The sequence below is a fragment of the Pleurodeles waltl genome, chromosome 1_1 (assembly GCF_031143425.1).
Source record: "Pleurodeles waltl isolate 20211129_DDA chromosome 1_1, aPleWal1.hap1.20221129, whole genome shotgun sequence".
NCBI classification, from domain to species: Eukaryota; Metazoa; Chordata; class Amphibia; order Caudata; family Salamandridae; genus Pleurodeles; species Pleurodeles waltl.
In genome coordinates, this window is record NC_090436.1 from 833,962,435 (window position 1) to 833,990,052 (window position 27,618).

The following is a 27,618-nucleotide window of genomic DNA, read 5'->3' on the forward strand; positions in this document are numbered from 1 at the left end:
CGGGCACGTACTCCCACCTGATAGACTTTATGATTTGAAGATTCAAATAGAGGGAGACATAGAGCGCACCTTTGGTGTGATATTTTGGGATGAACTTAATTGTGATATCCTATTGGCTGAAAGAGATTGGCCGCCCGAACATGTCCATAAGCTCCCACATGGGGAAAATGTAATTTTGCCTTCTTTCTCTAATCTTGTTCCAGAGGCGGAAAAGGAAGCCTACGCTGTCAAATGGGCTTTAGCGCAGGCACCTGCGATATACCGCAGTCATGTAGGTTGGGACAGGGAGTCTCCATGTCATATAATACCTATCAGGTCTACTCTCCAGCCTCAGCCACAATATCCAGTTAAACACAAGTCAAAAGCTCCAGTGAGGGAGATCCCCACTCAGCTAGAATATCAGGGGGTAGTTGAGCCCTGTGCCTCTGCAATGAATAACCAGTTATTCCCGGTTGCAAAGCCAGACCATTCCTATAGAATAGTCTTAGATTACAGACGTTTAAACAGTCATACACGTACATATGCTATACAAAATGCACATAGCACGGCACTGATAAACAATATAGTGCACAAAAAATATAAAACAATGTTGGATATTTCTAACAGGTTTTAATGCCAGAATTTAGCGGAAGAAAGTCGGGACCTAAGTGCATTCTCATTTGGCTCACAAAAACGCTTTTGCCGTTTACCCCAGGGCTATAAGAATAACCCAGGGCTGTTTTCCACCCGAGTAACATCAGTTTTACATAATATTGATCCTGACACCTTATCCTATGTGGACGACATTTATCTCACATGCGACCACCTGAACATTCATCTTGTAAGGGTGGATCAAATAATTTTGGGGTTTGCAAAAGTCGGTTAAAAATTGAACTTTAAGAAAAGTAGGATGGCATTTCTCAGTGTGTTATTCCTGGGATATAAGCTATCGAACGAGGGGAAGAGCCTGGCCCCGCACTTTCTGGAAAAAAGTGCACAACTACACCCACCTAACACACTGAAGAAACTACAGTCTTTACTTGGTTTCTTCAATTTTGGCAGAACATACATTCCTGACTATGCACAACATATTAAGCCACTATACGACTTAATACGTTCAGATTTTTCTAGCAGACTCTGGACAGTTGAACACACAAGCATCCTTAGGGAGTTGCACAGGACATGCTGGAAGCTAAACACTTGCACACACGTGACAATAAAACAAATTTGGTCTTCAGGATAATTGCTGGTGCTATTGGGTTTACTTATGTCACCTTCAATGAGGATGACACAGTGCCCATAGCATATGAATCACATTTATACTCCAATGCAGAAAACGTTTTGCACCCACAGAAAAAATTCTAGCTGCAGTTCAGATGGCTATCATAAAGGAGAGGCCACTTGCCCAAGGGAAGCGCATCATTGTCTTAGAGACCGTCACCAAAGCGAGCGTTCCTAACGCTAAAGCATTACATCCTTATTGGATTCAGTGGGCAGCCTCCCTGACCGCTACGCTATTGATGTTGACTACATCTCTGATCCGAAACGCAAAAGAATTTGTCCAAATCGAACAGGAGTGCCCCGCTCTTCTAGATATTTTGCCTTTAATCAGCTACCATACTGTCATTTATACTGATGGTTCTGCCCAACCAGCTGTAGATACCAAACATCAATACTCAGCCCCCTGCGCAGCCGTGAGTGGAGTGATGAAGGATGCAGTTTTCCACCCTCACAATACCTACACGCAGACCCTAGGGGACTGCACAGCTCAGTTGGCTGAACTTAAGGCCCTTATTGTAGCTCTAGAAAAAACAGAAACAGGAAGACTGACCTTAATAGTCTGTGACTGATATTACTGTGTGCAGTCCTACAATGATTATCTTAATCATTGGAAGCTGAACAGGTTTAGAGATTCTAAAGGGAACACCATAAAACACAAGACATTGTGGGGGAGGGTGGCTGATCTTAAGGATAAGCTACAGTGTGTCCATGTAGTACATACATTGGGCCACCAACGTGTAGGAGTACACGTTATTGGTAATACTTTGGCTGACGAAGCAGCCAAATCTGCAGTAGCTAGGCTTCTATGGCTGCAGTGACTAGTTCTCATACGAGATTGGATAATGAAATTTTGACTGCCGTGAAAGCTTCGGCTGAGGGCAAGTCTCTCCCGAAAGCATACCCTACAAAATATTCCTACCACATCAGTGCACAGAATGTTGCTTATGCAACACTTCCTGGGGTTGGAGACTGAGTGATCCCCAACGAAGACCAGAGATCAGGTCTAGTGAAAGCATCCTCGTGCGCTGTCTCTTCTACTCATGCTGGTATTTCGGTCACAGTAACACTCTTGCAGAAAAGATTCTGGTGGCCAGGTCTATACAAACAGACAACGCAATACGTTCTTTGTTGTGACATTTGCCAGCAGATAAAGGGCTCTAATATCAAACGTCCACTGCAGACCTCCCTCGTAGTTGCCAGCAGGCCATTACAATGTGTGTACCTGGACCATTATGGTCGACTACAACTTGACAGTGCATACAGATACATCTTAGTCGCTGTAGATTCTTGTTCTAGATTCCTGTTGGTATGGCCGCAGCGGTCGGCAGACGCTCAAACTGTTAAAAAAGACTTACTGATCTTTAACAGTACATATTCAGTTGCAGCATTCCATTCAGACCAGGGCCCTGCATTTGCCTCTAAGGCATTCAGGGACACCATGGGGACGATGGGTGTTGAACTCCATTACTCCTCACCCTACCACCCCGCGGGAAATTCGGTCCTTAACAGCTAGGGTATTAGGTTCTGGCCGCAGCAGGCTTCATCTCCTATATGGGGTCCAGAGAGCACTGATCTGCCAAGACGGTCCTTGAGGGGACGCACTCCCTATGAGCTTCGCTTTGGGATACTTATGTATGTCCCAGATCTTGATAGTTCTGGTGTGGTGGCAGCAGAAACACCTTTTGACATAAATGAACGTCTCACTGTCTTACAGGAGCTTCAGCAATTTTGTGATGATAAATCATCCACCAGTGCTGCCACTTTAGGAATAAGGGATATACCAACGACTCCCACTGGCTGGATTCTTAAAGTTGGGGATCTGGTTCATGAAAAGATTGCTGTGAACAAGTAATTCGGTCCATCCTACAGAGCACCGGTCTCAGTCCTGGGAATACAAGGTACCAGAACTGTTATCTTGCCACCATTGCCTGGTTCCCGAGGAAACAGATTAGTTTCAATTGACAACGTCAAACTTCACCATGTGGCCGATCCTGCACAGTAGACCCAGAGGTCCCTTGGGTATTTCCCTATCCCCTCTCACTACCCAACAGGACATACCTCTTCAGAATAGAGTGAACAACACTACAGTGGACTATGCAACAATGTCCAACAGTGCTACAAATTCCTCCTCCACCATGGGGAGGGCAGAAACTGAGCTCTTGCTGGTCCCTGTTACCACTTCAGCTACAGCGCCTGTCCAAGATTTGGCCGTTTTATACACCAATACAACACAGACTGATGGCACCATCTACTATGAGCCTCCACGGGAAGTGGAACCATCTACAAGTACTGCACTGGACCCGTATTTGCAGAAACTGCCTCAGGTTACTTCATCGACATTGATGACTTTTCTTCAGACTCATCCACTCCAGTGATTGAATATGTTTCAAAGACACGTAAGCTATATCTATGGCTTAAAACGAATTACTTAATATACCAATGGAACTATTTATGGTTCTGCCTGACGTTTTCTACTTTATTTCTATGGATTGGGTTTGTGACTGTTTTCTTCTTGAAACCTTAAACCTGCAGTCTTGCCTAGAGCAAGAGTCCAACCATGACAAACTTAATAGAAAGACATTAAGAGGAGGGGACTTGGTTGATTTTAATGTATTTAATGGCTGATGTGTGGAACAGGGCAGCTCCTCCTACTTTTCTCAGTCTCAGTCTATGCGTATTATTTTGTAGGCTGTTGTTAGAAGAAGATCTAGCAGTGGTTGTGAGGAGTGGTTAGGCCATGTCTCCATAAGAAACACTAAGTCAAGGTTGTCAAAGGTCATTAAATCTGTGATTTTCTGATAATGTTTGGTCGTCGATCAACAATTATGTAGGGCACATGTGAGGAAAAAATTGCTTCTTTCCAAAACAGGAGCTGCAACAATTGAGATATGGATCAGGGCACATGGGTTGACAACAAGTCTCATTTGGTGGGGTTGAAGGTCTCTGTTTCCCTTGATGACTTGGATATTGACTGGTGGAATAAAGTGTTTATGGTAATCTTAAGAGTTGTAAGATATGAGTAGGTCTTTACCATTTAGAGATCGGGTGAATCTTATTGGGATTTGTTAATTGTTGTGGGGGAAAGATATGGGTTTAATTCAAGAGACGCTGAGGAGGAAGCTGGTAGGTAAGTGAGAATTAAGAGTTATTTACGGGATCAGGGAATTGGTTACGCATGTAAGGGTGAGGGGCAGAGAAGATAGTTGATGGGTAACAGCAATGAATTTGGAGGACTTTTGACTTCTGGTCCAAGTTTAGATTGTAGGTTTTGTGAAAGCTAGGCATAAAATGAGGAGGTATCAGATGTGGTTGATATTACCTGACTATATGCACTGGGTGGGGGTGTAGGAGCCTGGAAATAGTTAAAAGGTGAATGCTGATCTGGCATGAGAAGGATGATTTTGACTTGTGTGATTATATTGAAGGACAAACTTGAGTGAAGTGAGATAGAAGGGATTAGTTGTGGAATGAGAAGGGTGTGAGTACAAAGAGGATCAGCTGTGGGTAGTCTGGGTGTCCTGTGAATGTGGACGAAAGTGCATAGGGTTTAGGAGAAGTGAGAGTAGGGTTAATCTAAAAAAGGGCCATTCTGAACTGTGGGGGAGTGAAGGCAATAGAGATGGAGATGTATTGGTGGGGATTCGGCATAGGAAGTGGAGAAAGGTGTGGGAAAAGAGATTGGTTGTGGGGTAGGGAAGGACCACTGTGAGTGTGAGAGTTGGTCTTTACTGTGAGAGTGTGCAAAATGTGAGCTCAAACTGGGCAAGAGTATCATGTGAAACTTGGATCATTATCTTTTCATTATGAAAGATGGAGGTTGAGGCCTTTCTGTGAATAAGAGAATGGGTGATTATGGAAAGATTTTTTCCATATGGTATTTTTCTTTCTTCTATGACATTCAGTAGGTTCCTGAAAATTATTTTGCATTCAGTGTGCCATGGTGGGCTCTGTGGGGAAAAAAGGCTGGTTTTGAGGATGCCTTTTTTCCTGCAGTGATAATGGTAAGCAATCAAGGATGCAGGAATTTCTCTCATAATGTTATGTTTGAAGTTTTTAGCGGCATATTTGGAAATTCTTGGGTTGGGGGGGGGGAGATTTTGAAAGAACTGGGGTTTCTGTAGTGGATCGGTATGTTTATAAAATTTGTGAGATTGTTTGAGGCAGTCTGGGTCAAAGAAGCTCTTTTTGTATCACTCCACCCCTATTGCATAAATTCCATGATAAAAATGTATTTCAAGGTCACAAGCAAGCTGGCGTACGGGATAAACCTGTATCCTGGGCGTAACAAAAAAAACTCACCAAAAGGCTGCAGCTCATTCAGAACTTGGTGGTCAAAGTCACTCTCAACCTCCCATGCTGCACTCTCATCACACCACACTTGAAAGAGCTCCGCTAGCTCCCCATCCCCAAACAAGCACAATTCAAACTCCTCACCCACACTTTCAAAAGGCACAACATAACACTGGCCCAGCATACCTCAGCAATCACATCTACTTTTTTAAACCATCCAGTCATCTCTGCTTGTCCGGACTCCTGCTTGCACAAATCTCACGCATATGGAAAACCAGAACCGCGGGCGACCCATCTCCTACATCGCTCCTAAAGTGTGGAACTTCCTGCCGTTACATATATGAGCCTCCTCTTCACTTCTTGATTCTGCAAGAAGCTGAAGACTTGGCTTTATGTGTAGTCCCACTAGGCCATAGGTGTAGCTAGTCTTGCACCTGCCCAGCTTTAGGATACCCTCCCAGGTGATTTAAATTTGCATGATCAATCACTGGCATATAATGATCTCTACTTCTTTCAAGGTGGGTCTTTCATTTGCTTATGCTTCTCTCTTGGAGTCCCTGCTGTATTGCGCAGTGGGTGGCACATTCGCTTACTTGAAAGTCCTCTATGTGCCTGTATTGACTGCTGTGTTTTGATAGATGTACATACTGAAACATGCACAATTGCAACCTTTAAATTAGAATACAGCTGAAATTGTTAAAAATAAAATAGTGGACATCAAGAAGCCCAAAGTCTAACTTTCGTTGAATGCACAGTAGCAAGCAGTACAGCAAATAGTGAAAAGAGAACTGTCACTTCAACTTACCAGAGCTCTCACTAGAAAATAGTCAATTGGAACCTAAAGCTAAAATTCATAAAGATTAGAACAGTATAGGTTTTCTTCAAAACAAGTCTACGGAACCTAATCAGGAACTTTCAGAAAAAACGCATCTAATCAGCAGGCGGCACGATAGTCATCTAAACGAAGCACAAGATGTCCTTGAGGCTAGGATATAATTCTTGAATACAGTACTGAGCTCAATATTATTCCTAAATCCTGCTACTAATTGCCATTATTGTAAACAAGGTTACACATTGCAAAAATGCGCAAATGTACGTTACTCAATGATATGGCTTCTGGGCCTTCTAGAGCCATGAAACTTTGCAGGCATAATTGAGGGCAAAGGATACTGCAAATGAAAGGTAGATCTTGGCCTAGAAAGGGCCCTTTTTCTAATTTGCTGTAAATCTATCATGTTGTTTTGGAGTTAATAAAGGAAAAGCGATCTGCGGGAAAGACCCAGCTTGGCTGGCCGCAACCTGAAAGGGAAGTTGCAGCCACCATTTTGTTTCTTGGCTGCGCCCTTGAGGAGAAAATATAAATAAAAACACACATAAGGACTCAGGATAGAGGTAGGTAGGTCTCTGAGCAACCAGTCATGGGCAAAAAATTGGCCGATTTTTTTTTTTTGTTTTTTTTTTTGGCCGATCTTAGGATCCACTGTGGTGCACAATGCAACCCCCAGTGTAAATTTGCGATGGATCCGGGATCCGAAGCCCAATAGAAAAAACTCACATACTATACCCCACCACGCACAGCCTTACGCAGTGGTTGTCATAACGTACAGTGATTATATATTACTTTATGTAAAAAAAAAGAAAAACATAGAAAGTCACTGAAAAAAACAAAAGTTACAGGGACGTTATAGTGTTTTACCCAAACAAAACCATAAACATTCAGCAGGTATAGTTATACTGATGCCATTAAGTAACTTTAGGCCATGAGTTATAGTTTCTTAGCATAAATATAACTATAAGTATAACTATAACTGCTGAATTTCTGTGGTTTTGTGTTGGTAAAACATCAACCTAACTATTACGTCCCTGTAACCTTTGTTTTTTCAGTCCATATATATTTATATATATCAATAACACTAGAGTACTTAGGGATATGTGGTTATGTTTTCACAGAATGCATGAGGGATTATTTTTTCATCTGAAAAGCGCACACAATAGTCACACCGTTTGTCAGTTTCACTTCCTTATATCTTACTTGCATTCTGCACCGAAAGTCTTCTTTTGCTACTTTGGGAAAACCGATAGGACAGGCTTTAATGTGATAAGTGCCTTTAGCGCATGCAGTACATGTAAACAGTACTTGTGAATATATATATATATATATATATATATATATATATATATATATATATATATATATATATATGAATTTGCTTTTGACGATTGCTGGACCTTATTCCCCACAAAATCTCTGTGTACAAGAATTCATAATCTGTTTCTTTTGAAACAATAACAAGAACATAGAAATCAAAGCGGACTAACCTTCCCCTATCTTTGATATCATAATAGATGGATCTGTCTTATTTTTTGACAAGTGTAGCAATTGTGTTTTATGCTGGTTAAACCTTTTCTTTTTTTTTATTTTTTTTTTTTAGTTTGTTGTATCACCCCCAATAGCCTTTTACCAGCCACTTCAGAAACTAATATTCCAGATCTTCCATATAGTTCTTATTTTGCAGGTTTTCTATCTGGAATCTTGCTGGTACATCTGGTGGTGGTGGCTTAAACCAATTTCTGGGACACTGAAGGACTGCCTGTCATTGTATTGCTATTCTGCCTTAGCAGTGCACGGTTATACAAATCAGGCTTCAGACTTTCATCTGATAGTTTGGCTTATAACGTGGGTGCAGCCAAAGGGACCTTGTCTGTTCAAAGAAAGGAAAAGGAGATGGTAGCACTTGTCAGTGCTTTTGATAATGACCCGTGTAAAGCTCTGTCTAGATGCTTAAAATTCTTCAGTAAAATCAAAGCTTATTTTCACCATTTCCCTAGCATGTGGTAGTTAGTTTTTCCCTTACTGATTGGTCTACTACAGAGGTTGTACAGTACATGGCCAGGAGGAAAAAACATTTGATTACAAATACCTTTTCATTAGGCTAATTCCATGCAAATGTTCCTAATGTGAAATTCCTGAAATTCTGACCAAGCTCTGCTTTTTCTGGGCGTAGGGCGGACAATACTCTTCTATCATTGGCGATGTATGTCTATTCAAGGTTTTTTTCCTACCTTCTCACCTGTTGAAAGTAGTACTTGTTTTGTAGGCTTTGTAATGTTGAGCATCATGGGATATATTTCTGAAGATTACTGGGGTCTTCCTTCCAGAAGTCAGTGCCAGAAACACACACAGCCTTGAATTCATTTATTTACTTCACTCTGAGCCTGTTGACGTCCCTTAGTGTGGTGGTAGCATGTGAACCTTTAGTCATCTTGCTCAGTATTTTCTATAGTTTCAGGGCCTACTTATCAGCAAATACCTTGAAGACACTGTTGCAGTTGCCATTGGGTGTGGTGCTGTGAGGAAAGATGAAGAGAATACATTTGAATTTAGAATTCTTAATTATCTGATTTGTAAATCGATGTTGGGAGGTGTCCCACAGTTGCTGGTAGAGCATATGGAAATATACATTTTTGTCTGCTATCAAATCGTAGCACTTACGTTTTTGTTCTCTGGGCCAAGTCACTACTCTTTCTGATCCTATCGCTTGTCGGAACACTGGTGGATCAATTACCAAACATGGGATTGTGTTGGGAATTGTCCCTTTTCCCATACTTGGACATCAAGGTAGCATACACCAAAACACGGCAACTGAGACTTAACATAGCAGCAGTTCTGGATGCCTTAAGACGGTTTGTTTCCTTTTGGAACAGGGTGCCTCTCTTTCTTATTGGCAGACTGGCCATAGCTAAAATGGTGAGCCTGCTGAGATGCCTGTATGTATTACAGAACACGCTGTGCCCTCTACCAACTCTAAGCAGCTTGACTCTTTTCTTATTTCAGTCCTGTGGGCTGGAAGGCGCACCAGGGTGGCTCTGTCGACATTGACAAGACTGCATGTGGAGGGTGGCTTGGAAGTCTTGTGGCTGGAACTGTACTATTATACAGCACAACTTCAACATGCAGCCCAGTGGCGGGACCTACATGCTAATTGGGAAAAACGTCTTCTGCCAGGGAGGGTGGTGTGAGACCAACTGCCAGAACAGTTTATAGAGGGAGCTGGGCTCCCGAAGGACTTACCATACGTAGTTCGTCAATTGGCGGGCCCCATTTCACCATGAATTCCCGGTCTGGATACTGAAGCCAGTCATGCAGATGATGGACAATATGTCCTTCTAAGCATGGTGGTAGGGTGGGTGTGTAAAACTTGGTGGCTTATACCCTGGAGAAACTTTAATCTCATTTACGGAAGCCAGTCAGGAATTTGTTCTAAGGTCTGGGCATTTCTCACAAAACGCCGCTCTGGTGGAACTAGCTAGGATGACCTGGCCTACCTACCCCACTGCACCCTTATTTACGCATACACTAGGGAGCCTGTTGTCCTGTGGCGCAGGCCGACAATTGATCGCTCAGTTTTACAGGGCTACGTGCACTGATGCTGCAGGGCCCCTCCCTCTGCGGGCTCGTATGGCATTAGGGAATCGACTTGGACACTCCACTTATAGAAAGAGACTGGTCAAGGGTCAATGAACTAAAGCGATCTGTCTCATGTAATGCCCGCTTCAAGCAACTTCCTCCATAGAACCTACCTTACCCCGAAAGATCTGCATCGTATAAGTCTATCCCGCACTGATTGATGCCCTAGATGCAGAGCCCAAAGAGCCGACTTATTGCTTTTGGCTTGGCATAGGTGGTCCCCGACATTAAGAGGGCCACACACATTGACATTGCACCCACCCCACAGTGCAGTTTACTGGGCGATACCTGAGATAGACCATTGTCATAGTGATGTACAGGGACGGGCTGTGATGTACTGGAATGCGCTCTAGCTGAAGAGATCCACATGAAGGCCAGTAGGTGGGAAGACAAGGCAGTTGAGGACCTCTCAGTGTGGAGAGACCTGTGTGACACACTCCTAGAACAGGAGGCCTACTTGTTCTCAACGGAAAGTGTGATCTCTGACGATGACAGAGACAAGGGTATATTGCAGGCCAAGGATCAGCCTTATCATACTAAAGAAAATGTTTGTGGTGTACTTGCAAAGGAAGACATGCTGACATTCAGATGGGGGCAAAAGTATCATGGGAGCATTAGCTGGTTGACAAAATGCGCCTTTGAAGTGAACTCACCCTGCTTTATATCATGCACTCGACTGTCTGCAGTATTGGTATGTTCTATAAAACAGAAAATAAGGGTTAAAAAATAAAGTTTTTGTTCTATTTAGGCCTCATATTTTTTATACTAAATCACCCAACATCCTACAGACTCTTTAAAAAATATTGTCAACCTCATTTGAAAATTTCAGCAGACAGGGTGATATAATGTCAAACTTATTCTCTTATTGATGATATTCACGACCCTCTCCTTATTTTACCTTCCTGTGACCAGGTTTCTTGATCCCAAAACATTACAATACATTTAACAGCATTGGGTTATTTTCCAGATTCGCAATTATTCTTCAACTTATTTGCATGAATGTATGGTGTCAACTGCAGTACACATCTGAATGTCTTTAATAAAGCATGCCTGTCCTTCACGCTATTAAGTTAATTGCAAAGGTTGGGCCATAATACCGATCATACTGTGTGAGATACTTATTTTGCTTATGACTTCTCTGTTTTGAACGGGGTGATTTAGTTTTCTTATGACTTCTTCCTATTGAACAATGTGATTTATCTTTCTGAGTCCCAACTATACTGCCTTTATCATCAGTGGTGGCTGCCATAAAACAGGGGTGGGGCTAGTTTTTTTTTATTTTTTTTTTTAAAACACTTACCTTGTCCTTCGGGATACAGGTTTGTCTCCTTTGTCGTCAACCTTGTCTGGAAGCACACAGGCTCCCAAACTCCCCTCAGCCAGTCACAAAGCTGCTGTCACCAGCATGACAGCAGCGTCATGATTGGTGTGAGCGGCCTGCTTTGGCGGTCACAGAGGTAGTGAAGGCCTGTGCACTTTCTCCTCCCGGCTGGGCAATTAATCCTGGAGGAGAAATGCAAAGTGTGCATGTGTGTTTAGTCAGCCCAGCACGGCCGGCCAAACACACATGCACACTTATGGTGATAAACCACATCTCCTCCAACCCTGCCCTTCCCAAACCTGGCTCAGCGAAAAATAAAATGATAACACTTCGATAATGTAATTTTATTTTTCTTTCTGCTGCAAGCAGCGGGCGACGCTCCTCTGCCTTAGCGGAGGAGCCACAGCTGTTTATCATTCTTCCTTAATGTAAGATCTGAGTCCCCAAATCATAATTTATTCAGCACAAAATGCTCTACTTCTTGCCGTTATTTGTATTTTTCTGTGGCTTTTTATGAGAAATGCATCTGTTCGGGTATTTGAGGCAATTAAGTTAATTTCAGCAGCATTTGGGTTTAAGTTTCTTATTCAGTTGTGAACCCCGTTTCTATTAGGTGAGCATAGGAAGAGCTGATCTCTTTGGAATAGTGTAGGTCAGCGGAACTCTTTGTAGCGGATCTGATCTCCTCAAGCACATTGTCTCAGAAGGTACTAACGATCCTGATAATCACAAGAAGGGATGTACCAGGAGCCTTGAAATAGCACAGCATATATTGCAAAACAGTAATGCAGCCCAGTGTAAACTGACCAGAACCCACAGACCTCCGTTTTCTACTGGTAATCATGAGCCACAGTTGTGTAATGAGGATTTCATGAGTTGGTTAGAGTTAGACCTGGCATCCTTGGCAGGGTTTTCCCCCTAACATTTTGCCTTTAGACCTCCTGTTTTTGTTGCCTTCGTTTTCGCTGGCCTTAGGACTCTGCACACTTCACCACTGGTACCAGTGCTAAAGTGCTCTCTCATTATACACCCTAGATTGGCTTATACCCAAATTGGCATATTTAAAGTACTTGTAAGTCCCTTAGAAAGTTGCACCACCTGTGCCCAGGGCCTATAAATTTAAGGTTACTAGTAGGCCTGCAGCACTGATTGTGCCACCTACTTTATTAGCACTTTAAACATGTTTCCGCCCTGCCACTGCAGCATGTTCTTTCTTTATTTATACAAGAAAGTGCTGTTTTTTTCCTTGGTGTAGGATCCTTTCATTGTGGTGTTTTCACTGTATTAGTGTTTGAAGTGTTGCACAAGTACTTTACACAGTGCCTCTTAGTTAAGCCTGACTGCTCTGTCCCAAGCTACAAAGGGGTTGATCACAGGTTAATTTAGGGTTGGCTTGTGCCTTACCCTGATGAGGATTGAGGTTAATGCCTGACCAGAGCTTACACCCCAGTCAAAGAACAACCATTTTCTTGAGATAGGCTTTGGGTAAAGGCATGGATAGCTGATCTTAGCATCACATTCATCCAGCTATCTCAATATTTCCATTCGTTGTTGAAAGCAAATATTTATTAGCTTCTACCTCTGAGAAATATATTGCATGATATTTCATAAATGTAGACCACTGACTAGCACATTAAAGGTAATATAGTATGCAACAATATTTGTGAATACAGACTCATTGAGAGCTTCTCATATCTGCATGTAGATAAAATGTTCCTCAGGGGTTCCCAACTTTTGACTTCTGTGGACCCCCACTTTATCATTACTGTAACCTGGGGACCCTCATTGAATCATTATTGCAATATGAAGACCTCCCACTGAGTAACAATTGGAACCCGAGAACCCCAGCCTAAACATTGTCCATGATTTGAAACGCAAAACAATACACAAAAAATACAGAAACAAGCATTCACCAAACACATACACAAATGATAATACACTTTATTTAATTTGCAAATACAGATTAAAAAAAATAAAAAAATAATTTTAATAAGAAGGTTGGAGCTTATCTAAATTCCATTAAAGTCTCACATCGTCCCTGCTGTATTCTGTTTGATGCAGCTGCACTGCTCCCACTAATCAATCTGAGGATACTAATTCAGTTTTTAGCATCCAATTCCAAATTCCTTAACATTTACAGCACGTTTCAAATTTTTCAGTTGTACGTTTAGCCACTTTATTTAAATACACTTTATTAATCTGTTAATATCATTTAACTTTCTAAGCAGTCGCAGACCTCCTGGGAAGGCTTTGAGGATCCCCAGGATTTTCTGGACCACAGGTTGATTACCACTGCTCTAGATTTCCAATGTTTCTGCTCAGATCCAAGGAAAAATACTGGAAGTAGTACTTGTAATAATAATCATAATAATAATTATAATGATAATTGTAGTTAGCAGTGAATATCGTTTCAAGCTCTAATGCTCTTACTGCTTTTGTAATTAGTAAGGGCCTGATTTAGGGTTTGGCGGAGGGGTGTCATAAATGTGACGGATATCCCATCTGCTGTATTACAATTCCATTATAGCCTATGGAAATTGTAATATGGTGGACGGGATATCCGTCAAGTATGTGCCGGAGTAACCCCTCCGCCAAACTCTAAATCAGGCCCTAAGTCTCTAGTATCCCGTTTATAGATCATGGAATTGTTTCCTAACTGGGACTGTTATTTTATAGCCTTTATTTTGTGGATATTAGATCAAAATGACAACAAATGTCAGTGTAGCTTTGTTTGATACTCTGGATATATTCTCAAAGAGTGACTTTCCCCCATTCCAGACTCACACATCCCACCTACAGTGGTGATCAAACTTTGCAGCACTACAAAACACTGATTTAAATCTGATTAATATTGAACTGTATAGAATCCTTCCTTCCCACACACCTTCTTCTTTCTTTCTTTCTTTCTTTCTTTCTTTCTTTCTTTCTTTCTTTCTTTCTTTCTTATCATCCTGCTCAATAAGTAACTTCAAACAAACAAGATGGCATCTGCGGGACCTGCCTTCCCTTCACCAGATCCCACACTATGTCTTCTTTCTCTCCACATATCCCCTATCTCTTTTGCTACCAATCTCTCCATCGTAGAACCACCCCACCGACTTCATTTTTAGGTCGCACGCGCAAACTCTTTCACCTGTTGTAAGCATTGTGAGCTTTTAACCATGCCTCCCCTCACGCAATCACTGTCACTTGTGGGCTTGCCTTTAAAAAAATCCCTTGATGCCATTGGTAATTGCTTTATGTTTGTACTGCCTTGGGATGGTTTTTTGCCTTTAGCATGGGTGACATTCTTTTTCTTTTGTCTTTCTCCTTTGTGCTCCATGGCAGCCATAGCCCTCACAGCGCAAACTCCATCAGCGGTATTGGAGCACTGGTCACATTGTTCACACTGTTACCTAATGAGAGTAATTTATTTTGCCTCTCCCCTTCATGCTCCCAGGGATGTGGAATTCCTGTCACCCAATGCCTGGCACATATTGTTTGGGGTCAAGTGCAACAAGTTTTCATGTTTATTTTGTCCTTGGGACAAGTAGGCCCAACCCCCTGCAGCACAAACCCTTTGGCTGCCAGTTAACAGAGAAGGGAACTGTCTGCAGTTGAGGTAATATGCGTGTCCATATGTTAATGCTGTTCAAACTTGTATTTGTGGTTCATTAATGAAAAGCCTTCAGTATTAGAGTGAGCGCTGTACATAGACATTTAAAGGTCGCACTGCACTACTGACAGTACAAAAAAAAAGTGTAAACACATTTGAAAAGTTTAACACTATGAGGCTAAGAATAACGCTCTCAGAATACTCTCTGATTAGATGCACATTTTTGCAGAAGCTTGTAAGCAAAAGTGATGATTCTTTCTTTCGAAATAAACTTTTGCTACATTGAAATTTGAGGTGCTATTTCTTTGAAGCGTCATTTTGTAAAATGTTTTGATGCATGCTAGTATTTCCAAAATATATTCCTAATGGAAAATTATTGTAGCCATTATCAACAAGAGTATATGAAGCATGAAAATAAACAAGAACTGGCAAAGCCAACCAATCCAACATTTTTTGTGAGTCTTTTGGTTTCATCAATGCAAGTCTTGTTTTGACATGGCTTTTGTAACACTTAATTGCTGTGGGAGCTGCCAGGCCCTCGCCATTGTAACAGACACTGGCAAAAAGAAGAAAAGGTTTTGGTCTCAAAAAGCACACATTGCCACCAGTGGTGTAACAAAGGTCTCACAGCCCTTCTCCAGGGGGGCCCTCAGCACAGCACCTGCCCTGAGTCTGGCAGGAGGCAGCCCCTCCATGTTCTTTGCAGGGGAGCCCCCTCCAGTTTTGTTATGCCACTGAACAAAACTACTTTTTGTGCCAATATGCCCTTTGTGGAAGAGCAGAATGCGATCACTCACAGTAAAGCCAGCCGATAGATAGAGAGAGAAATAGAAGTTTAATAAAAACAAAATGTCTTTGTTGACGCCAGACCAAATTAGGGACCCAATTCTGAAAAAAAGTCACAAAAGTGCACCCATGATATACGTCTTTAAATTAGAGGCTTGTATGAATTCACAAGAGCTTACAGAAGTAGACCAGGACAAGTAGATTTAAGAAGCAACCTGTCCCGTGGACAAGTAGATATTTTATAAAATTCCACAACCCTGCGCTCCATAGCTTTCCCAAAAACACTTATAACTGATAAATGCTTTATGTACAAAACACAGAAATCCACAATGGGGCTCTCCTGGCACAGCGGGAGAGCCGATACTACAATATTCACTGCACTTGGGATACTGCAATATTCACTGCACTTGGGAAAATTTGCCCCATAATGCTTTTTCAAGCATTCTTTTACAGAACATTTTTCTCATAGCTCAGCCTGTGGTGGTCCTAGAACAATGGGACCACCACCAAAACGTTTATCATGACACACTTATTCTGTTTAGGTCATCTATGGGACCCAACCCTAGGTTTGTGGGGACCCCAAAATATTAACCCCTCCCACCATGCAGTCCCCTTTTAAGCTCTCTTATGTTTGGCAACTTTTGTTTTGCAGCATGGAGTAGTTTGTGTTTTAAGGGCTTCAGTATTGCAGTAGGCCTACTAGGCCTGAAACTGTGTAAGGCAATACACCCTCTAGGGTCTAAATATATGGTTGCACTACATTACTTTGTTCCATTCTATTTTCATAAGGTTATGCCCTCTAGGGGCTAATTATATGGTTACGTATCCATGTTTCTTACACATGATGTTTTTATTGTGGTGTCCGCTAGGGGCTGTTCTGAGCATTATAGTCCACACACTGCAATATTTACTGCACTTTGTTGTCCCATAATGCTTTGCAAGACATTCTTTTACAAACATGTTCACTCATAACTCAGCCTATGGTGGTCTTATGACAATGGGATCACCTTTGAAATGTTCACCACAACCTGCTCTTTCTGTCTAGTGGGTCCCCACACTAGGTTAGTCGGAACCCCAAAATTATAACCCCTCCCTCCACTCAGTGTCTTTTTAACCTCTGTCATGGCTGGAACTTTTGTTTTACAGTTGAGAGTAGTTTGTGTTTTAAGGATCTTGTTTGTAATATAATTGCAGTAGACCTGCTAGCCCTGAAAATGTGTAATGGGCTACGTTCTCTTGGAGCTAAATGTATGGTTACACTGCAATACTTTAAGTAATTATGTTTTCCTACTATATGGTAACTTGACCATGTTTCTTACAAATGCTATTTTAATTATGGTGTCCTCTAGGGTCCATTCCGAGCATTACAGTCTAATGCCAAACTTTTATTTCTGATAAAGGTTTTTATTGGGTTTATATGATAATTGTATATGTTTTATTAATCTCTCCTTATTGCAATTATGACACAGATTCTGGCCAACTTAACATCCTTGTTCCACTATGACTGTTTGAACACTCTTGATAAGTTTGAGTGACCCTTCTAATTTATTTCTCTCGTTACTCCTCCGTGGCTGTCTTGTTTTGGGAATTGTGCTAGCCAGCCAGCAACTCTGATGGGGGAGTGGTGAAAGTGGTATTCTTTTGGAATTAGCATGGCAGATTTCAATTAGGATGCTAAATGGCAACATTTTCATTTTAGGCTACAGATAGAGGAAGAAGGTAAATGGAAGTGCAGGGCTACTGGTTTTTGTTTTGCCACATTTATGGATTAATTTAGTAGCAATACATGAAAGAAATGATAGTGAACAGCAGACTCCGTAAGAGAGACAAAATCTCTCATAGCACTCCAAGAGGCTTGAACTGTTTCATCAATCAATACATGGAGCATTTTACTTCCCAACTAATTTTGCCTTGCAACAGTGTATTTGCTGCCATTTTCACACTGCACAAGAACGGTCTGAGCCATACCCCTGCCTTCCCCCTCTCCTGCTTCACAGTGGGTTGGTACAACACTGCTTGAGGCTCACACAAGTTTAAGGTTCAACTAGATTTTTCTACTGGTGGATGACTTTTTCCCAGTTGACTAGTCTGATGCCCTTTTCTAAATCAGTGATTAGCGGGCAATGCAAAAGACCCACAATCTTGATCCATGACCCTAACAATACAAACCTCTCCATCTTTACCTCCCATATCTTGTTCCACCTTGATTGCACTACTGATAACAGATAGCCTTGATATCAATGATGCAACTAATAAGTACTACAGTTCTGTGCCTGAAATCCTCACTGCCTTTGCACCTATAATGTGGGAAGGTTGAGAGGGGTGCCTGGGGAGGTAGGGAGCCAAAGTAAAAAAATCTAAAAGTTGTAATTGAAGAAACTCAGTGAGGAAAAGATACATTTTACAGCACAAAATGAATTTGGGACACAAATCTCTTGCTCCCAACCCTATAAAAAGTAAATGTTCAAATCTTAATCTACTAACATCAAATTCCAAATTGATTTGACTACATATCAGTTATTCAAAATACTGAAACCAGCTACTAATCCACTATCTAATGTCACAAAAGATGACCCAGAAAAGGAAGGCAAAGAATTGACTAGTCTTGCCAACATTCAAGGGTGGTTTGTGCCCTGCTCACTGGACTGAATATCCTGATGCTTCTGGATTGGGAAAGGCACGATAGTAGGAGCAGCAACCTCCCTTTTGAAGAACACCTAGCACACCTCATATGTTTTGGGTTAGTCCACCAGAGTCCCACAGAATGCTTGAAGGGTCCACATGTGGAAAAAGATTACTGGAGCAACCAGAGTGCTGAGTGTTGATCAACGGATTAGGTCACAGCCATTCTGTTTGCCTCTAAGATCGAACGGCAAGAGGTGCTCAGCACTGGTAGTGTATGGTGTGTGACCATGCTGCCTGCGCAAAGGTGGCAGACTTTAGATAGGTGTGGTGCATATATTCCCATACTCGTGTTGAGCAGCAGTGAGACCACTCAATCAGCTGGTGGCCTGAGACATGCCCAAGAATGGTAGCCATATTGAGGCTGTAATACTTTCACATATCACACTAGCATTAGATTAAGGCTAAGAAACTTCTAATAAATAATGTTTGAAGATGATATAGCAATACCAGCTAGGCTAACCAGAAAATGTTTGAAGATGGTACACATTGTTGAGCACGATGGTTGAATTCCAACTTGGTCTGCAACTGAGAAGACTATTAACAGAATCTAGAATTCTGATCTCGTAGTTTAACTTGCAAAGACGAAGTAAAGGAACATCTACAAGGAAGACTCAAAAGAAGCAGAAGTTCAGTATCTTATGGTAATGATTAATTGATTTAAGTGGAGAAAACTAAAATAAAACCAGTTTCGAATGAAGCTGTTCCACTCAATGAGGATAACAACTCACCTTTATAAGCCATAACTAGTCTTTCCTACGCCACACTGATTCTGAAGTGTCCTTATTGGTCCATTTGCGAGCCACCATATTTTAAGTTTAGTTTTATAATCTTCCTCTTTGGGTGATGTGCAGAGGAGTTGCAGATCATTTAATCCCAGCTACACTGTGACTGCTTACCAAAACTCACGTGACCCTAGGCTACTACACTCTCACATTTCTTGCTGTCATTTGCACAGAAAACTGACTTCTGTATAGGAAATCGACTTCTTTTTACTGATATTTCCTCACTGCTTTTGCCGACAAGAGCCATGTTGGCTGTAAGATTCCTAGGTGTATTTGTGAGCCACCATCTTTAAAGCTTGTGAGTTTAGCCTTCATCACTTGGCTGATGCGCAGGGCAGCTACCAACTATTTAATCCCAGCTGCACAGCAACCGCACAGCAGACACTCACTTCAGACCTGCCGATTTGCAAAGGTTATCACCACGTAAATGAGGAGGCATGGTTTCTAAGAAGTTGTAGCCTGGAATGGAGCAGAGCTTTCATGTCGTCAGTGACATAGAGAGACATTAAAGTAGGTGAGATCTAGGGGTAGGATTTTATTTCCCGCTTTTCTTGAGCAGATGCTCCTTCCCTCCCAGAACAGCAAAGTAAAGACTTTTGAAAACATTTGCCATGTTCCCGGGAAATTTTAATACAAATACATTATGATTTAATTTATCCCTGCAGAGATTCCATAGTCAATCTGCAAAACTATATGTGCCTGAGTTTCCAGCTGAAATTGTGCTCACAATGTGAAATCGGTTCTACACTTGGTGACCTTGTTAAGACAACTGATATTATGTGACACATGTGGCACCTTGCGAGTTATCATGTCTGCTTCATCCTATTGTACTATTCTGTCACATTTTCTTGAGATCCGTTTCTTTTAAAGTTGCTTACAAAGATGACTTTTGTTTGGGAGAATTGACTTCGTTTTGTGATTTGTAATCATTGACATTTCCTCATTGCTTTATTTCACTGTACTCTCCATTGGCACACTATTGAGGGTAGGAGTCGTTGGTGCATTTGTGAGGTGCCGTTTTTTAATGTTAGCGTTCTAGTCTTCCTATTTGTTGATGATACACAGGGAAGCTGGGGATGATTTAATCAAAGCTACCCCTGAAGCACACTATAGACCAATGCAGCGATTGCATTGAAGGTGCACCAAAGGCAATCTTTTATGCACCCAAATGCGGCAAGCCAACCTGTCTGTTCTGCCTGGGTGCAGTTAACACTTCTACCTCTATACATGGTGGGACCCTCCACTACTAGGGTCAGCATGGCAGCTGAGTTACTGGCGTTGTTCTTTCCAGCTTTTCGTCTATCACATGAAGCAATTAAACTTTCAGAGCAAAAAGCCTTACAGCATAATATGCCACAAACTAAACTGTCTGCTGTCTTTATTATGGTCCTCTACTTTTGATACCAGGGGTGTCGTGAACAGTCCCCCCCGCCCACACACACACACAACCCCCTCGCTTTAGCCATTACAACGGGGAGTGGGGTTCTTTATGGGCTTCTTGTGTCTGCATCTGGACAGACAAAATCTCATAATTTATGCAAGAAAGGAATATGGTATCAATAGGACAGCCAGCATGCGCAAGAAAGAACAAAATATGGATAACTGAAAAAGGGAAAAGGGAAGAAGTATTGAATGGAGGGAAGGGTGGAAGGATGGATGAATTAGTGAGCAGATGAATGAGTGGTTGAATGAATGGGTAGATAGATGGATGAGTGGGTAGATGGACACGTGGGTGAAAGGATGAGTGAAAGGATGGGTGGATGGACATGATGGCAGGGTACATGGATGGATGAGTGAATGAATAGGTGGATGGACAGATGAAAGCATGGCAGAGTTTAGGGATGGATTTATGGGTGGATGGACAGGTGAAAGGATGGCAGAGTAAAGGGATGATGAATAGGTGGTTGGACAGAGGAAATGATGAAGGAATAAAGGGATGGATATTTTGAAGGACAGTTGAAAAGATGGCAGAGTAAAGTCATGGAAGAATGAGCAGGCGAAAGGATAAATCAATGAGTGGCAGAGTGGATGGTGGAGTGAATAGATGGACAGATGGCAAGATGTATGGATATATGGATGGCTGGACGGAGGGATGGCAGAATGAACGAGTGGATTAGATTTGGTGGATGTAGCTAGAGTGATGGATGAGTCATATGAATTAATGACAAAATGCAGAGAAGAAATGGTGGATATCAGAGGGTGAATGGAAGGGTGAAAAACATTATATGAATAGATATGTGCTTGGATGAAAGACATCAGGAAGCTCTTCTTGGGAGTGTCAGGTCTCGCTTGCTTAGTGCCATCAGAGCTTTAGTTCAAAATGGGCCCTTGCTTGATACAGTTGTCGTTCTATAGGCTAGTTTGTGTGACGCCAAATCTGCAGTGATCACCAATATATATATAAGCTAACTCCGCTTAGGTCCACCATGGTGTTTGGTCAGACACATCAGTTGGGTCTTACAAATGGCTTAGCCATCGTCCAAAGGTGGATCATCTCTAACTTCCTGAAGCTTAATCCATTGAAAAATGAGCTTCTCATCACTAAGAATAACCAGGATAAATGAAGTTCAGCAGTCTGGCCTGTAACAATGTGCCTTCTGCCAGGACCATCAGAATGTGTCTGTAATCTTGCCATTCTTCTCAATGCACACCTCTCCTTGCAAGCAAAAGTTGGAAGGGTGCCTAGCACCTACTTGTGGCAGATTTAATTGCAAATAATTCTACCTTTTCCTGATACAAACCATCATATGCCTAAAGCCAATGCCTTGATGTAATCAATGCTGGACTATGGTAATTCAATATACTTGTTTTCATAGGCGGGTGAGAAGGGTGCAGATGGTTTAGTATGTTGTGGCAAGACTAATTAATTATAGCACGAAAATGTATTATATCACCCACATTTGTAATGCTTTGCTATGGCTGCATGTCCGAGAATTATCTTGTTTGAATATTTCTGACACCAGATTTGCTCTTTATCAACCACAGTGTACTTTCAATCAAGCTACCAATCATTGCTGCAAATCCCTAAGACCAAACCGTAACGTTTGGCAGTAAAGTTTTTTCTGCATCTGCACAAGTCCTGAAATAACCTTTCATGGTTTCTTCGTGTTCTGCTTCACCTTTACAGCTTTTTTCCAGGAAATTAATGAAAGATCCTTCTTTTTATTTGCTAATTTTTCCAAGGCAGCTCTTCTGTTATTATAGGTTTTCCCCAATCCTATATACTGAGGGGATTTCTTTTGTTTTATCTTTAGAACTCCGAAATCACCGTGAATGTTGCATTCTAGAAAAGTAAATAACATAACAGCACAAACACAAGAACTGGACACAAACTATTACAAAAGTGAAAATCATTCTATACACCCTGAAGCGACGTCAGATGTACAAAAGCAGAGAGTTAAAACGAGATTCACCCTAAAGAATAGAGGGGCCAAGAAATTCGCTTTGCAGATGCCCTTCTAGGAAACTCTCTAAACTCGAATGTGAGAAACTAACCCAAATAGGTGTATTTCAAGGAGAAACGTTAAAACAGGACTTTCATGATCGTTTTCCCTATCTTCTAAGTATTTCAAGGACCATCCCTTGACTTCCTTAAAGAACTGGGTCCTAGGAAGGCTCATGTTGTCTCTCCCAGATAGTGTGGATTCCGGCAACTATTAAACCATATAAAAGAACATCTGAATTGTAATTTTTAAAACTTTTTCTAAAGATGTAACTGAGAAAATAAATGGATAAATGCTAAATAACAACAATAAAAAACGACAACCCAGATGCTCCCTTACTTTCTGTGAATCCCCCAAACAACTGGTCACGCTTCACCATGCTATTGCAGACCAAACCCTCAAACACTGTTTCCGACTCTAGCTTCCAAACATTTCTTTGATCACATAACAGCCACTTTAGGCAAAGAACTGGCAATGCAACTTGTGCCACATTGGATCAACTTCATCAACCTCCCACCGAGATTTTCTGGAGTGTCTTAAACTAAGACAAGATTCCCCCACTTAAAAATACCCTATAGCGGACCCTAAAAAAACCTTAACAGACTCCACCCCATTCTGGTTTCCCCTTCCTTGCTAAAGCATATGAGAGTTGTGTCACCCTCTTACTGAAACAGTTAATAATTGCTGATCATCTCTAAGATGAGCAACAATCTAGTTTTCGAAACGTGTGTTACAGTAACTGCTGGTAAAGTAATCATTGAAAAGGCTTTCAATATCCTTGCCAGCAGTGAGACCCTGATGGTTTTATTCTTGATCAGCAGATTTTGACACTCGACTAAGACATCTTTTTTCTGAAATTAAAAAGACCACATTGCTTTTCTCGGCATGATCCTGAACCAGTTTGGATCCCGTTTTACGTGTAGTTTAAGGAAAGATGATCTTTCTCAAACACTGCTTCTTTACTTGAAGGAGTCACCAAGACTAAATAACCTCATCTGCCTCTTCAACTTGCATCTCAAAACCATAGGTGGCCATTATTACAGAGGCAGTCATACTACACCACCATTATGCAGGTGGCATCCAACTTTATGTGAAGGTATACTCTTATCTGATCGCAACTCTAGACAACATCCATTTCTGGATGTTTTCACAGAGTTTCTTCTGATTTTGCCATGCTATTCCTACTTTGCTTTCTGTCATGAATATATTAAAATGTAAGATTGCTGAAACTTCCAAGCTTCTGAGCTTCATTCTAGGTAAGCCCTTTAACCTCCATAAACTCATCAACTATACTGACAAGAACGGCAGCTTCTAACTGAAGCTCATCCATGGGATAAAACAAAAAAGTCCTTACAGAAGTGGTCTAATCCTTGGTTCTCTCCAGACTGGAACAGGATGATTCTGTTCACTCGGGCATTCATAAAATCAATCTTGCATCTCTCACAGCTACTCTCCACGCCATAGCTCATAATGTTCCTGAGAGTGATCATTTTTACCAATTAGACCTATGTTGGTTTTCCTGGGCTGACTCCCCATTGAAGGCAGCTTATGTACAAATTTGCTTGTTAAGTACACTAACTTCAGCCTGGCTCATCACATTATTTTGACTGAAAACTGAAGACCTCAAGGGGAGGCACTGGATGGTATTTTACCAGTCCAAAGGTATAATACTGACTGTATTGCTGTGCTGATATATATTTATATATCTTGATTATGATCCACACTCTAGCTTAAAGCCTCTGGTTTGATGCTTTGCCCCAAATCCCACCTGCTCAAAGTTGTATGCAATTGCCACATAATAAATAAATTACACTGGTAAGAGCTCTTCAACTTCAATGTGTCTCATCTGGGACACATGGTAAGTGGCTGTAGTCTCTGCATTGCACATCATGTAAATAGATAGATCTAGGGATGTACACTCCTGAATAGGCTGTTTACTCACCACCCAAAACTGGATGTCTGACACATAGTCATTATCTAAACAGTTTAAACTAAATGCAGGTTTACCAGTATTGAGACCAGTTTGAAATATACATGTCCCTTCAAATTAAACTTGGCACTATCTCTCATAGGCATATAAGCAGTAAAATCTAACAAAATGAAGGTTATAAGCAATAGTCCTCAACTTCCTGAACTGTTTAATCTTCCCGCCACATTCTCAAAATCAGCAAGGAGTGTAGTTGGATTCCAGCATAAATTCTGAAGCACATATAGCGCCAGCGGTCAGCTCAGCATTAGTTTGCTTGAGACAATGAAACCAAACAATCCGCTATCTGATCACTAAACAACATAACGTACTAGAGAGAGGTCTACCAACCTAACCCTACTAGACCTGGGTAATCAGAAATCCAAAAATATACATGTGGTAAACTATTAGGAAAAAATAACAAATTAATTCATCCTGAACAGGGTTATAAATCCACCCATTAGTAGTGAAACTTAATTTCTAAATTTATTCATATTAGTTTTAGAAAAAGGACGAGAAAACATTGAAAACAAACAATCTCATTCACAAACCAGCTAAAATGTACATAAATTGTTTTTGGTGGCAGAAAATATAGGAGGTCTATGATAGACAATTTTTAACAATTATTTTTTTGGGTACTGATGACCATTGTTTGTTTGTTTGTATTTATGTTTAATAGGCATTGTTGTCTCCATTTGTCCTGATGAGGCCCATTTAGGATTTTGTGTATAAATTTATGTAAATTTTAGCTGGTTTGTGAATGAGATTGTTTTCAATGTTTTCTCGTCCTTTTTCTAAGGACATGTATATTTTTGGATCACTAAGCAACATAAATGAACTGTAGGATCACTTGTAAATTCAAAATTAGAGAATGTTAGTACCCTGCGGGCAAGGATACCCCAACAATTACATTCTGTCAAAATAGGACGGCTAGACATAAGATTGAGCAAGTTTGGTTGTCTACAGGGGTCAAGTGAGTCATATTCAAATGGACATGTTCAGTGTTTAAATGCCCCGACCTGTCTGCAGAAGAAATTGTTATGGGTGATGCCCCGACGGTTGCTGAGATCAGGCAGCTAGTTGCTTATAAGAACCTTGAGAACAAAGCTCTCTTGGAAGGGATACCACATTTCTGCAAACCTGTAAATGTAATTAACACATTTTTGTTCAGTTCCTAAACCTCTCCTCTATATTGATACATCTGTAATGATGCACTGTAGTCTGTAAGTATGATTGTTTTGAGCGGTGCTAAGTGTGTAGAAAATTTATGAGTGCTAAATAAATAAACAGACTCTGCCGAGGTGCCTCTAAAGAACTTCTTTAACCTGCCTGGACATATTAACTTAAATTGAAAACACGATGAAGTTGGCAGAGGTCCTGGTTGAGGCATATTCCATCTTCCAGCTAATGGTAGGCTTCTAGGCATAGCATGTGTATTTTTTTCCGAAAAGGAATAATAATTTATTTAGGTTGGATTTCGAAAACGTTCTACTGAAAATATGAAACTGTGAATCGGTATAGCGAAAACATTTTAAATTTGCGTTTTCGTAGTAGAGAGAAATACATCTCTGCATGTCCGATTTAACCGATTATTTGCATGATCTTTCTGTCATGTCGTTATTTACCTGCGCAAATAAAATGAGACCATTGAATTTAGCTATGTATATCAGAACAGAAGGGAACATTTTAGCATTCCCTCCGAAGATTAGGACAGAAAATACTTTCACACCGAAGTTCTTATGTATCAGTGAGTCAGACTGCTGATTGTGCGGGAACTGAGCACAAGAGCGACCACATTATCAGTTTATAACCATCTATAGTGAATTTCCCCATCTCATATAATTTATTTTTCTGCAGTTGAAAATCTTTTGCATTTTGCCCCAAGAAATCTGTTTTTTTTTTAAAACTATTAAAAGTGTCCTTAGTCTGTGTCTCTCTTTCTCGTGTTCACCAATTTCACTCTGTATTTACACTGTTGTATGTGGCTTAAATACAATTGTTTAGGAAGACGAACTCATCTAATCATTCTTTGTGATCGGCTGGTACTGAGTCATTTTATTTGAAACCTCAGATCTGCTTCCACTTGTTGGAATTCATTGATTTCCTGTCGTTGGGAGGCTTGGGATTACCTTACATCTGGCAGTAGGATGATCAAGGATCACGTGATTTTCTGGAAGTGTGCATTTTAAGACGACTGCTTTTTGTTCCAGCGCATGGGTAGTGTTGCCTCGTCTGTCCCTAGAGGAATATGGATGAGCATCGAACTAAAGGCATAGCCAGCCAAAGCCTGCTGCAAAGGCAGACATTTACAGCTTTGGTATTGAGGCGCATAGTTGTTATTGCCCAAGGTCACAGTACCTCAGCGTGAAACTGACCCTGGTACTTATAATTCAAATCCATTAATAATCTACTTTGTGTCCTAGGGTTTTACAAGCCAAACTGATTGTAAGTGATTTCTGTGGGCCCGATTCACAAAGCTACAACGAATTTACAAGTGCAAAGTCATCGTGCACTTGTACTCTTTTATGGCTCTGCACGCTGCAAGAATTACCCTAGTATGTTTTGCTGTGAGTAAATCAGTTTAGCTGGGAATTTGCTCCAAAAGTAGGAGTAAACCCACTGGAGCAAATTTCAGAATATTTTGAGAATGGGTCCGTGTATACCCTTCTAAACGAACAACATAGAGATGCCACTCTGTGCCCCAGCAGTTTAATCATGAAGCAAATTAGTAAAAGAACAAACAACTGTATTTAAACTGAGTTATTTACATCTGTTATCTGTTTAATGTCAGTTTTTGATCTATTTTAGAAACTGAATACAAAAGTTCATGAAGCAGTCTGCCAGCACTGCAAGGAGGTGCTGGAGTGGCGAGTGAAATATAAGAAGTTCAAGGCACTTACGCAACCCAAAAAATGGTAAGTTTTCTACCTGCATGGTTTGAAGGATGCGAGTCACTTTTTTCAATTTACAACAAAGCTGTTTTTTAATTTTGTGAAATCATGAACAGAAATCGAACCCCCAA

General features: G+C 41.1%; 1 protein-coding gene across 1 annotated transcript in view; it reads left to right on the forward strand.

Annotated features, from left to right (window-relative positions):
* Positions 1–27,618, forward strand: part of C1_1H9orf85 (chromosome 1_1 C9orf85 homolog) — a 347,742-nt gene that overhangs the window by 151,307 nt on the left and 168,817 nt on the right. Inside the window, exon 3 of the mRNA XM_069228924.1 lies at positions 27,405–27,511. Within this exon, the coding sequence (XP_069085025.1) occupies positions 27,405–27,511 (107 nt within the window). The remainder of the gene's footprint in view (positions 1–27,404; positions 27,512–27,618) is intronic.